Source organism: Salvelinus fontinalis, chromosome 6, assembly GCF_029448725.1.
Source record: "Salvelinus fontinalis isolate EN_2023a chromosome 6, ASM2944872v1, whole genome shotgun sequence".
NCBI classification, from domain to species: Eukaryota; Metazoa; Chordata; class Actinopteri; order Salmoniformes; family Salmonidae; genus Salvelinus; species Salvelinus fontinalis.
This window is the reverse complement of record NC_074670.1, coordinates 35,820,110-35,831,115: the sequence shown is the minus strand read 5'-3', so window position 1 is coordinate 35,831,115 and position 11,006 is coordinate 35,820,110. Positions and strand designations below refer to the sequence as shown.

Sequence of the window (11,006 nt, the reverse complement as noted above, 5' to 3'; positions counted from 1 at the left end):
GCATGGTGACCCATGCATGTTGACCCATGGTGATCCTTAAAAGTAAGAGGTAGTAAAATAGCTAGCCAAGAAGATTATGAGTAAGGATAAAGTGTATATTTGGATGGGAACTAGTGGTGTTTATTGTCCTTTAGGGAGCATGCTACCAACAAAATAATTCACAAAAAGTTCACAAGAAAGATTGGTTCTAGAATCAACTTCATCTCCACATTCTTGGAGGGCTATGCTTCCGGGGTGAGATCGTTTTCATGTTTTATGTTTTATGTATGTTTTGTGCTCCAAGTGTGTTTACTAAGACTACTAAGTACTAGAGATGGCATTTTTCATGCTTTCTGATGTGAGACATTTATTCCTGCAGAACTGGGTGGCACTGGATGATGTGGCTGATGATTGGCTGCTTTCTAGTGCAAAAAGATAAGCACATTCTGTATTCATGCCTTGCAAACCAATCTATTCTGAGCAATGCCAGTGGTCCATTGCCTTGGCTAAACAGTCCAATTCAGCACATTAGCCAAATGCCACATTCAGGAAATTAATTCTTCTCTCATGGGCCAGCTGGTTGTTACCTATTACCTCAATGGAAATCAAGACTTGATTGAGGGAATAAAAGTGAACTACAGATGGTCAAATTCCAAAACATCTACCTTCATCACAATAGTGTATATTGTATGTTCACAGTAGATAAAAATACACCAAATTAAATCAGTGAGTCTTTTCATGAGGAAACATATTGCTTGTCACAACATGATCAACAGTTTAATGTGATATGAACATGTATAAGCACTGCATTGGCAAATTATAAAAGTGTAGATTTTTTCCAGGATAATATGGCACAAAAAAAAGCATTTTACATTTGCCCAAACATTTTAGAAATTCAAATACGGATAGGTATTTTACAGAGTGACACGTGTCGGAAGTTTCTTCCATTCCAGAAAGTAAATATTTGATTCATTGTGTTCTGGAGCAGAAACTAATTGTGGGCGACTGAAAGAATCCTCAGGAGTCTTAATTCATCAAGAGAGTCTTCATTAATATTAAACACACTGATAATGAGTAATGAGGGATTAAAAGGAATAATTTAACATGATTATCACTTGGTATTCTCTGGGTTGCATTAATCCGTAAATACAAAATGAAATAATTAGTAATTCCAAATAATTAGCAGTTCCAATGATTCTATGGGCAGCTGAGTTTGAGTGTAATTGTAAACTTGCTGATGCCCTTATGTGGTGGTGAGTGAAAAAGTGACAAGAGTCACGTTGCTTTGCAATGTGGTTGGTTGTGGGGAATGTAAATTGCAGGATTTGCAATCTGTGAGTAGCAGAAGTTTCCACTCCATGGATGTTCTTGTTTTCTAACCTTACCCTAACAAGAACACTTAGCTTAACCACTTGCTACAGTACGATACCTAACCTTACCCTGCCTACCACTTACCCTAATAGCATGCCTAAACCTAACCCATTCTAGATGTTCATTACTGATATTTGTTTATGCTAAGTAAGAGTGTGCAACAGCGCCTTGCTATAGAGAAAGCCACACACCGTACAATGAACACAAAGTGAGTTTCCCATGGCAGTACTCAAATATATACAAATCCGTATGAGATAGTTTTGTCCTGTACCATGGATAGAAATAAACAAAAGTGCTGTCTCTTCCATGTTTTTTGTTTTTTACTGTATTCATTCTTGTTCTCTATCTACAACCACTGTGATTATTATTATTTGACCCTGCTGGTCATCTATGAACGTTTGAACATCTTGGCCATGTATTGTTATAACCTCCACCTGGCACAGCCAGAAGAGGACTGGCCAACCCGCATAGCCTGGTTCCTCTCTAGGTTTCTTCCTAGGTTCCTGCCTTTCTAGGGAGTAGTTCCTAGCCACCGTGCTTCTACATCTGCATTGCTTGCTGTTTGGGGTTTTAGGCTGAGTTTCTGTATAGTACTTTGTGACATCGGCTGATCTAAAAAGGGCTTTATAAATACATTTGATTGATTGATTGATAGAGTGGAAAATCCCTGATTGGATTATGTTAACCATACAAAATATTTATTAGCTAGCTTTCGACACATAAAATGAGAAGAAGTGACTTTTTCAAATCTCTCACATATACTAAACTATCAAACATGGATGTGGTATTAGCTGTGAATAGGGGCAGGATATACTTTTGTGAGAATAATTATATGTTTTTTCTGTTTACTTCTGATTGTAAGTGGTTACCACAGACAAACAATATATTGGAAGTCTCTGATCTTTGAAGATTTTCCTTTAGTTTACTCTGTAATGATGAGGGGAAATGGAAGTCAAAGGGTAATGAGATCCCACACAATGCCTTTGAAGCAAGGTTGCTCAGTGATCCAGCACTAAGATAAAACCACATACTGTACCTGTACAAGTTCTAATGTACAAGCCAAAGTCATCACAAAACAATACGCCAGAAAACATGGACTTAAGCTTTCCATATCATACACCAATTCAATAAATAAGATAAAGTAGGCTTATATTGAGTACACATTATAGTTTTTAAATAGTTTATACAATAGCGTTATTAAAAATCCCAACGTGTTTATTTCCATTAAACTCTATTACAGATGGCAAGACAGGCTTAAATTATACGGACAACATTTCCCTTGTATACACATTGGCAACTCGCAACAAGAGAATTGGCAAACAACAAAATGCTTTCTCTACAAAAAAATATTAAACTTTAAAGAGAAAATTACACTGTGTGCATTTTTTTTATATTCTGGGCAATATCTAATAGAGCAATAGCTAATATTTTTTAACAATTCAAAACTACTCCATGATAGGATACCATGTGAAATATACAGCAGTAACCTCAGGCTTTAATGTGTAGAGTGAAGCTATATTATAGACGCTCATTTCAATAGCTACTTAAGACAGCAGAAATACAGCATCACAAAGGACCAACAATATGCACATATAAGAAGGCAAATGACCAAACATTCACAGTTTTGATGTATGATAAGATGGTCAGTGAGATATCAAAGTCCACATTCTTTCCATTCCTGAGAGTCAGACTCAGCAATCTTCCTGTGATCACGGCAGAGAGAATGAGAGAGAAAGCAAGATAGGAGAGGGAGAGAGAGGGAGCGAGAGAGAAAGAGAGCTGCTCACGTGATCGTATGTCCAGTATGGCACATCGTCTGGCGTGGCGTTATTCTGATGATGGAACAGCACTGATGTGGAACTATGTAGCTTGAGTGCATATCCAGTTTCCTTCATATTGTCTTCATGCAATCTCTGAATTAAAACATGGAATCGCATAGCATTATATGTCTCAGAAGGCCCCCTTGAAAACAACCAATCATCATGGCCGTAGTTGAGCTGGCACTCGGTGACCTCCAATCAGACGTTGGTGCAGTTGGTGGAGGGTGGTGTGTTGTCCACCTTGCTGCGGAACTCCTTGAGTTCGTTGAGAGGGGAGTTGGTAATCTGACACCTGAACACCTGCTTGTAGGCCTTTCTGAAGTTCTCCGAGAGGAAGGCATAGATGACAGGGTTGACGGAGGAGTTGCTATAGGCCAGGCAGTGGGCTGCCACCCGGAACAAGAAGGACCACTGGGTCAAGGGGAAGTTGCCGAACTCCACCCACAGGTGGACCACATGGTGGGGGAGCCATGACAGGCAGAACACCACCACCACTACAAGAACCGTCTGGGCAGTCTAGTGGGGAGAGAGAGGGGAGAGGGGGGGGGGGGGGGGGGGCACAGGTTAAATAATTAGCACACAACATGGGAGATATATTAAAGAGCGGGAACATACTAAAAAGGCATTGGGGCTGGGCTGGAGATGTTTAAAAATGTGTCTGCTTGCTTTCCACTGCTATTTGGGTAAAAGGGAGGCTTGAGTGTCTGTCTGCCACAGCATTCCCCGAGCCCCACTAACAGGGTAGCCAATGGAGCTTTTACAGGAAACTGGGAAATGATGCTGAGAAAAAAGGAGGGAGGGATGGCAGAGAGAAAGATATATGGTCAAAGACCGATAGGAACGCAGACAATAAAAAACAGACCTGTAGTATAAAGACAGACAGAACGACAGAAAGATCAGACATACAGACACAGAGGGGTAGATGTAACTAAGTAATGAATTGATTAACTGAGGTTTTCAGTAAGCTTAGTTGCATCATGAAAATGTACATAAGTCCAGCTCAAACACCTACCATTCAGCACTACAACCAGCCCAAAATCAACATCGACCACATTGTTTCAAAAGGCACAGCCACAGAAAAAAAATCTCCCTTTCACCTGTTCCCAAGATCTCCTTTGAAGACCAGCAGAACTGACTGTACACTGAACTCCCAATCATTCAGAGCTGTCAAATTGGTATGTGTAGCGTTCAATTACTCATTCAACAGTCAAATCCAACATTTTAAACAGAAATAACCTTGCACTGTTATTTATGTTATATATTTTTATCATAATTAGTTAAGTCTAGGTGTTTGAGTCTATGTGGTGTTTCTCTTGAAGACCGAGCACAGCTAATTTGACGGTGACAACTTGTGAATCTGTAAATAGTTCTTGGGCTCATATATGGAAATATAAATATATAAATCACTCTCTTAAGCTACTGTATATGGTATAGAAGAGGAATCTGAATCTGTATGTATAGTACAGCACACACACATGGCCAGACACACACACACACACACAAACACACACACAGTCAGAGGGGCTAAAAATCCCCCCAAAAGATAAAATCAATGAAGTGAAACAGTGGAGGTAGAATATTGTGATTTCCCCTCTGCCATCCTCACATTGAAGGGCTTTAGCTCCTCATTTAGAGGTTTTTGGAAGAGCCAGTCCAGTATTGGCATCCATAACAATTCCTGTGTGCTGTTTAAATGCCTAAATGAATTAAATAACTGAGAGTAAAACTGTTAAATCTGCTAATTAACTGTGCCCTAAGCGGGGAATTCATTAAAACATAGCGGCATGCCAATCCAAAACAAACCCATTAGCTACTCCAGGGAACTATTTTTTTTTTGCAGAACAGCCTAAATTTGTTTTTTTAAGACTGCAATCGCTAACAACCGTCTGTTGACATTTCATTTATTTGAGTATGTTTATTATGAAGTGTCAGAAAGTACTAGAATTCATATGACACATCACATTTATAACCAAAGTGCATGATACAAAAAAATCCAGGTTTATCTGGCCTCGTGTCACGATTCCCTTTCTAATAATCCAAACACGTTGTCAAGATTATTTTTCAGGAGTGGATTGAAAGTACAACATTTACTCAATATGCTTGTCACAGGGGGATTACAGGAGCTTTAGAGAGATCCCTAGGAGCACAAGATGTTGAAAATACGTTGTTTTTTTGGCGTGCTTGGATGCCACACGCGGTAGTCTAAAAACACCCTGTCCTCTTTCTGTGTGTACCTAGGGCTGATAAGTGGAGACGTTTTATAACAGTGGCTATAGTAGCATTGTTTTCCCAGCTGCTCCTCCCAGCTGCGCCGTTTCACAGCATTGGAGGAGTTACTGAACTGACGGCTGGAGTTCGAGGCCAGTGTACAAAGCATTATGAACACCTGCTCTTTCCATGACATAGACTGACCAGGTGAATCCAGTTGAAAGCTATGATCCCTTGTTAAATCCACATCAATCAGTGTAGATGAAGGGGAGGAGACAGGTTGAAGAAGGATGTTTAAGCCTTGAGACAATTGAGACGTGGATTGCGTACGTGTGCCATTCAGACCGTGAATAGGCAAGACAAATGATTTAAGTGCCTTTGAACAGGGTAGGGTAGTAGGTGCCTAGCGCACCGGTTTGTGTCAAGAACTGCATCGCTGCTGGGTTTTTCACACTCAACAGTTACCAGTGTGTATCAAGAATGGTCCACCACCCAAAGGACATCCAGCCAACTTGACACAACTGTGGGAAGCATTGGAGTCTACATGGGCCAGCATCCCTGTGGAACGCTTTCGACACCTTGTAGAGTTCATGCCCTGACAAATTGAGGCTGATCTGAGGGCAAAAGTGGGAGGTGGAACTCAATATTAGGAAGGTGTTCTTAATGTTTTGTACACACAGACACACAAACACACAATTGATTATACCTTTAATTGAATACCTTTTCTCTTGATCTGCCTATGGACACAGCCTCAGTTTACTTTACTCATTTGACGCATTTAATTGTATCCACAGTGAAAGCTTTAACTATAAATAAATTAGGCTGGTTGGGTGAGATGATTGACGACTCAAACATGCACATCGATTTGAACCAGGCAGCAGTATTTCATCAGCTAGGTTTCCATCCAATTGGCAACATATTTTCATGAGTATATTCTAAAATCTGCATAAAAACAATAGGTGCATTTTCCCACCAGAGATGTATTTCCATTAAATTGGCTTCTTGCGGCTGTGCGTGATGACGTAGTGCACATAAAAATCACTTTTGTGATTTATGTATCAGATGTATCATGTAGCAGATAAAAAAAAGATATAAGTTAAATGGGTTTCCATCACATTTTCAACTCTACTGATGGTTTTGTCACAAAATAAATTACGTTATTTGGCGAATGTGCCCCCTCTGGTATTGGCACGTGCGCCTTAGCCAACAGCTCGCAGATACAATGCGGGTATAGCCTACATGATCAGATTATTATGGACAAAATAGCGAGATTGTTTTTATTTGCCAAATAGCAGCCAAGCATCGATCCTCATGTCACCAGAAAAAGACCCTCGATATTTATTGGAAAGGAGCATCAAGTTCATCATAATTTATTTCATTTGTAGCCTAATAAAATGAATTATTTCCTGAGTCGTAGTGGGAGGACCAAACAACATGTAATGGAGTCACGCGATTACGTGATATGATGGTTATTATTAAAAGCGTATCTCGCATAATTAATTTTACTGACACAAAAAGATCCCACCTTGTCTGAAGTATTTAGTTGTGTTGACATTTGGAAAGTTTACCGACAAATTAGCTGTTTCCATCAGGCCTGTTGTGTCATTTATCCGACATGTACTTTACTCGCATGAAAAGGTTGGATGGAAACCTGATTATAGTGAAGCTATTCCTATAGACAAATATTTCAGTAATCAGAGTTTATACTTATTGAATGACATTGAAACTGTGTAAATGTGACAAAACGAGAATACATTTTTGTAAACACTTAGTTCAGGCCATTAATATTGTATTGTTTAGTTATGTGTACGCCATATGGACCAGTGTTTGGGTATATTGTAATGGCCAACACTAATGAGCCAATATATTTAAAAAATCTGAGGACACTACTGAACCGTTTATTTGGAGTATATTGGCTAGAACAAATATAGATCTCTGAGGCCCATATTTTGGTGTGTGATACAGGTCTGACAGACGGTCAGCGCCAGGCGAGCAGCAGCAGCGGGTTGGCTTAGACAGGCAAATGGCCATTAAGAAGAGTAATAGCTTTAAGTCCAGTTTGATTGCACTTTCCCACCCTGCTGCTTCACTCAAGTGTGGTAATTGACAGGCGCTTCAGGGACATTGTAGATGGAATGTACCGTCGATACCAAATGCCTTATATTCAACTTACAATACTGACTAAGTTTATCGGTTATTTTTCTTCACTCGACTATTATGTTTGCCTAGGAAACTGGCAATGGGATGTTGGTTCTTCCATGGTATACGTTGCAGGTCTACGCAGGTGCATAATGCACCCCCCAAAAATCTGAGCTGGCACAAAGTACATGAGGATGGCTGGGGGGTGGTCCGAAAGGGGGCGGAGGTTGGAGATGTTTGCCTTGTTCAAACACCTGAAACAGCTTTTTCTTACAATCTAGAGCCATAATCATTATGATTGATTCTATGTCAATAATATGTATATTTGGCTGCATATCTAAGCATAACTCTTGAGCTGTCTGGGGTTCTTCTTTTAAAGAAACTAAATATGCTTCTCTGCATCTCTGCTAAGATCTGGGTAAAAGATTGAAAGGTGTGTGAGTTTTGTTCAGTACATGTAGTTATTGCTTGCTTTTCTTAAGTCGACCGACCTTGCCAGAAAACATGTCAGCTAAGATGGACAAGATAGCTACTCTAACTTGATTGATAGCATGAAATGGCTTCTTGGTAGCTAGTTATGAGTTTGGAAGATAGGGAACTTATGTGCTAAAGCCAACTTCATAACATTTCTAGGTGGCTAGTGGTATTACAGAGAAACAACAACCAAAAATATATTATTCATTTATATATATATATTTTTTAAACAGAACAAATCGGATATTGGGCATGACACCTCTGGCTCTATGCTTTTATACACAATGTCTCTGAAAATGGCACATTACTAAACGACTTGAACCAAATTGATAATCAACATCATTATAAACATCATAAAGTGCATTGAAAAGTAAGAGGGATTGGACATTGAACATTGCATGATATGTTTGCTATGATTATATCTTTGAAAACATCTTATCCAAACAGTGTTTTTAGACTCCTAGATCTCTAGACAAGATGTCTAGAAAAAGTATTAAAGTAAAAATGTTAAACAACAAAACAGGGTCACCGTCACTTGTTTGCCACATAGCTGAGCTGTGACGAGGCATACGTCCTCTCAAAATCATAGAACACTCTTTAAATGCAAGGACTGACAGGCTAAGATGGTTCAACTCCTAGATATAGTTTAAACCAAATTTTGAAGCTATACAATGTTTCTTTACATTCTTTGTGTTTGTAAACAAGTAATAAAACCTATTTGGGGGTTATGATAAAACCCACAGTGGGTCATAGTGCTAAGCTCGTGAGATATGTATAAGTTATATTCTTCAAGAATCATTAAGTAAATATTAAGAATTGAAAAGACCAATGCATAGCTTCCTAAATCCCAGACTGCAGCTTTAAATCCTAGACTGCTGCTGGACAACTGGTGTGGGAGACTGTAATACTGCAACATACTACATTTGTGCGGCTGTCCGCCATACAACTAATGATCACCATCAACAGTCAATATGTAAAATGTGATGAATGGTTTTACATACCTTCTTTTTCGACGCCTCTGACTTTTTGGACATGTTTCTGAGTTTTTTGTGCAGGTGATTTAAAACCTGAAAATGCATAAAGAATTGTGTGATGACATACCAAAACGATCCATTTAAGCCTAAGCTATAACAAATATACAATAACATTATATTGACATAATTGATTTTCAAAGGCTATCTAATTGATGTCTTAGTTGTCCCCATTTTAGATTACCCAAACTCATAAATTGACATATGTAAAGGCATTCATAACTCATTGCGAATACAATTCTCTATCAATACAATAATAAATAAATCAGGATTGCTCCCTTACCTTTGCGTAACAGAACGAAATCAGCAACAGGGGCAATACATAACCAAAAACAAACGTGCAAACAACATAGACTTTCTTTTGGTTTTGATCCGGCCACACTTCCCAGCAATAGGTGTGATTCTCGTCTCTCTGGTATATGTTGTGTATAACCGCGACTGGCGCTGCCATGGCCAAAGAGAGTATCCAAATGACCACCACTCCGAGCAAAGCGTGCTTTGACACGCGGATTGAGGACGACTTTCTGGAGTGAACAATGGCAATGTAGCGGTCCACCGACATTGCGGACAAGGTGAAAATACTGACCAGCATGGAAACGGTGAAGAAATAATGAATGAACTTGCAGATGAAGGCACCCAGAACCCATGTCGGCATCATGTAGATAGTTGACTGAAAAGGGATGCAGAAAAGCAGGTAGGACAGGTCGGCGATGCTAAGGTTGAGGATGAATATGTTGGTGGTGCTCCGTGGTTTTCCGGGTTTACTATGGGCCAGCACCGTGATAACCATGGAGTTCCCCAACACTCCAAGCGTAAAGATGAGTCCGAAAACCAAAAGCGTAATGAAGTTGTCCATGCCAATCCCGAACAAAAGTTTCTGGTTTTCCTCCTCGACATCCGTTCTGTTGACATACCATGGTGCAAAATCGGTTAGGTTGTCCAAACCAGACGAGTTCATCACTTTTTCTAGCGCTGAACTATTTTCAAATGTAAGTGAAGGAGCAACAAATGCCTTCATATGTCTTCCTGGGTCGTTTGACAGTAGCTGGCAGGCGTTTTTGCCAATTCAGATAATTAAAGCATAATTTGTCTCAAAGTCTCTTGAGTCTCTTGAATGCAGCCATCACACAATATTGTATCTAAATTCGTTGCAATGTTCCTCATTGTTTTTCGATACAATGTAAGTGAAGATACTTTTTATGAGACATTTTGTCAATATGTCTGAAGTTAGCGGTCCAGAGGGTACTGTTCTATATTTGATTGGTGCGTAATGCAGTTTCTCTCTCCACCTGATGCGTCCTCAGTCGCTGGATGGCTTCGCTCAAATCCCTCCTCGCCCTATTTCCCCCTACATATTATAGAAGGGGCTGGGCAGCGCGTCTCACGTCAGCTTTCAGTACCACGCCCAAGATGTACTAAAAAGGACTCCAAAATTCAATTTGGCCTGTCCACGTTCTCGTGGCCATAATTATGCACAATGCGATGTATAAGTCATCGAATGACATCATTCTCTTGTAGGCTAACATGTGGGGTGATTGCAATTGCTAACAGCAGTCTAATATACACTGAGTGTACAAAATATTCCCGAACACCGTCCTAATATTGAGTTGCACCCCCTTTTGGCCTCAGAACATCCTACATTTGTCGGGGCATGGACTCTTCAAGGTGTCGAAAGCATTTCACAGGGATGCTGGCCGATGTTGACTCCAAAGATTCCCACAGTTGGCTGCATGTCCCTTGGGTGGTGGACCATACTTGATACACACGGGAAAATTTTGAGCGTGAAAAACCCAGCAACGTTGCAGTTCTTGACACACTTAAACCGATGCGCCTGGCACCTACTACTATACCCCGTTTAAAGGCACTTAAATATTTTGTCTTGCCCATTCACCCTCTGAATAGCACACAATCCATGTCTCAATCCATGGTTCAATACAAATAGTCGCAGTGGCCATTTGATGAATTGTTCAGCATTAATTGTTCT

At 39.9% G+C, this 11,006-nt stretch overlaps 1 protein-coding gene across 1 annotated transcript; it reads right to left on the bottom strand.

Moving 5' to 3' along the window:
* Positions 1 to 710: 710 nt before the first annotated feature.
* LOC129857768 (galanin receptor type 1-like) lies at positions 711 to 10,372 on the bottom strand. The gene is made up of 3 exons (XM_055926318.1): positions 9,306 to 10,372; positions 8,993 to 9,058; positions 711 to 3,686 (listed from the first exon to the last, which is right to left on the bottom strand). Exons 1-3 carry the CDS (start codon positions 10,038 to 10,040, stop codon positions 3,369 to 3,371), a joined length of 1,119 nt encoding a protein of 372 aa, XP_055782293.1. The 5' UTR covers positions 10,041 to 10,372; the 3' UTR covers positions 711 to 3,368.
* Between the last annotated feature and the right edge of the window lie 634 nt (positions 10,373 to 11,006).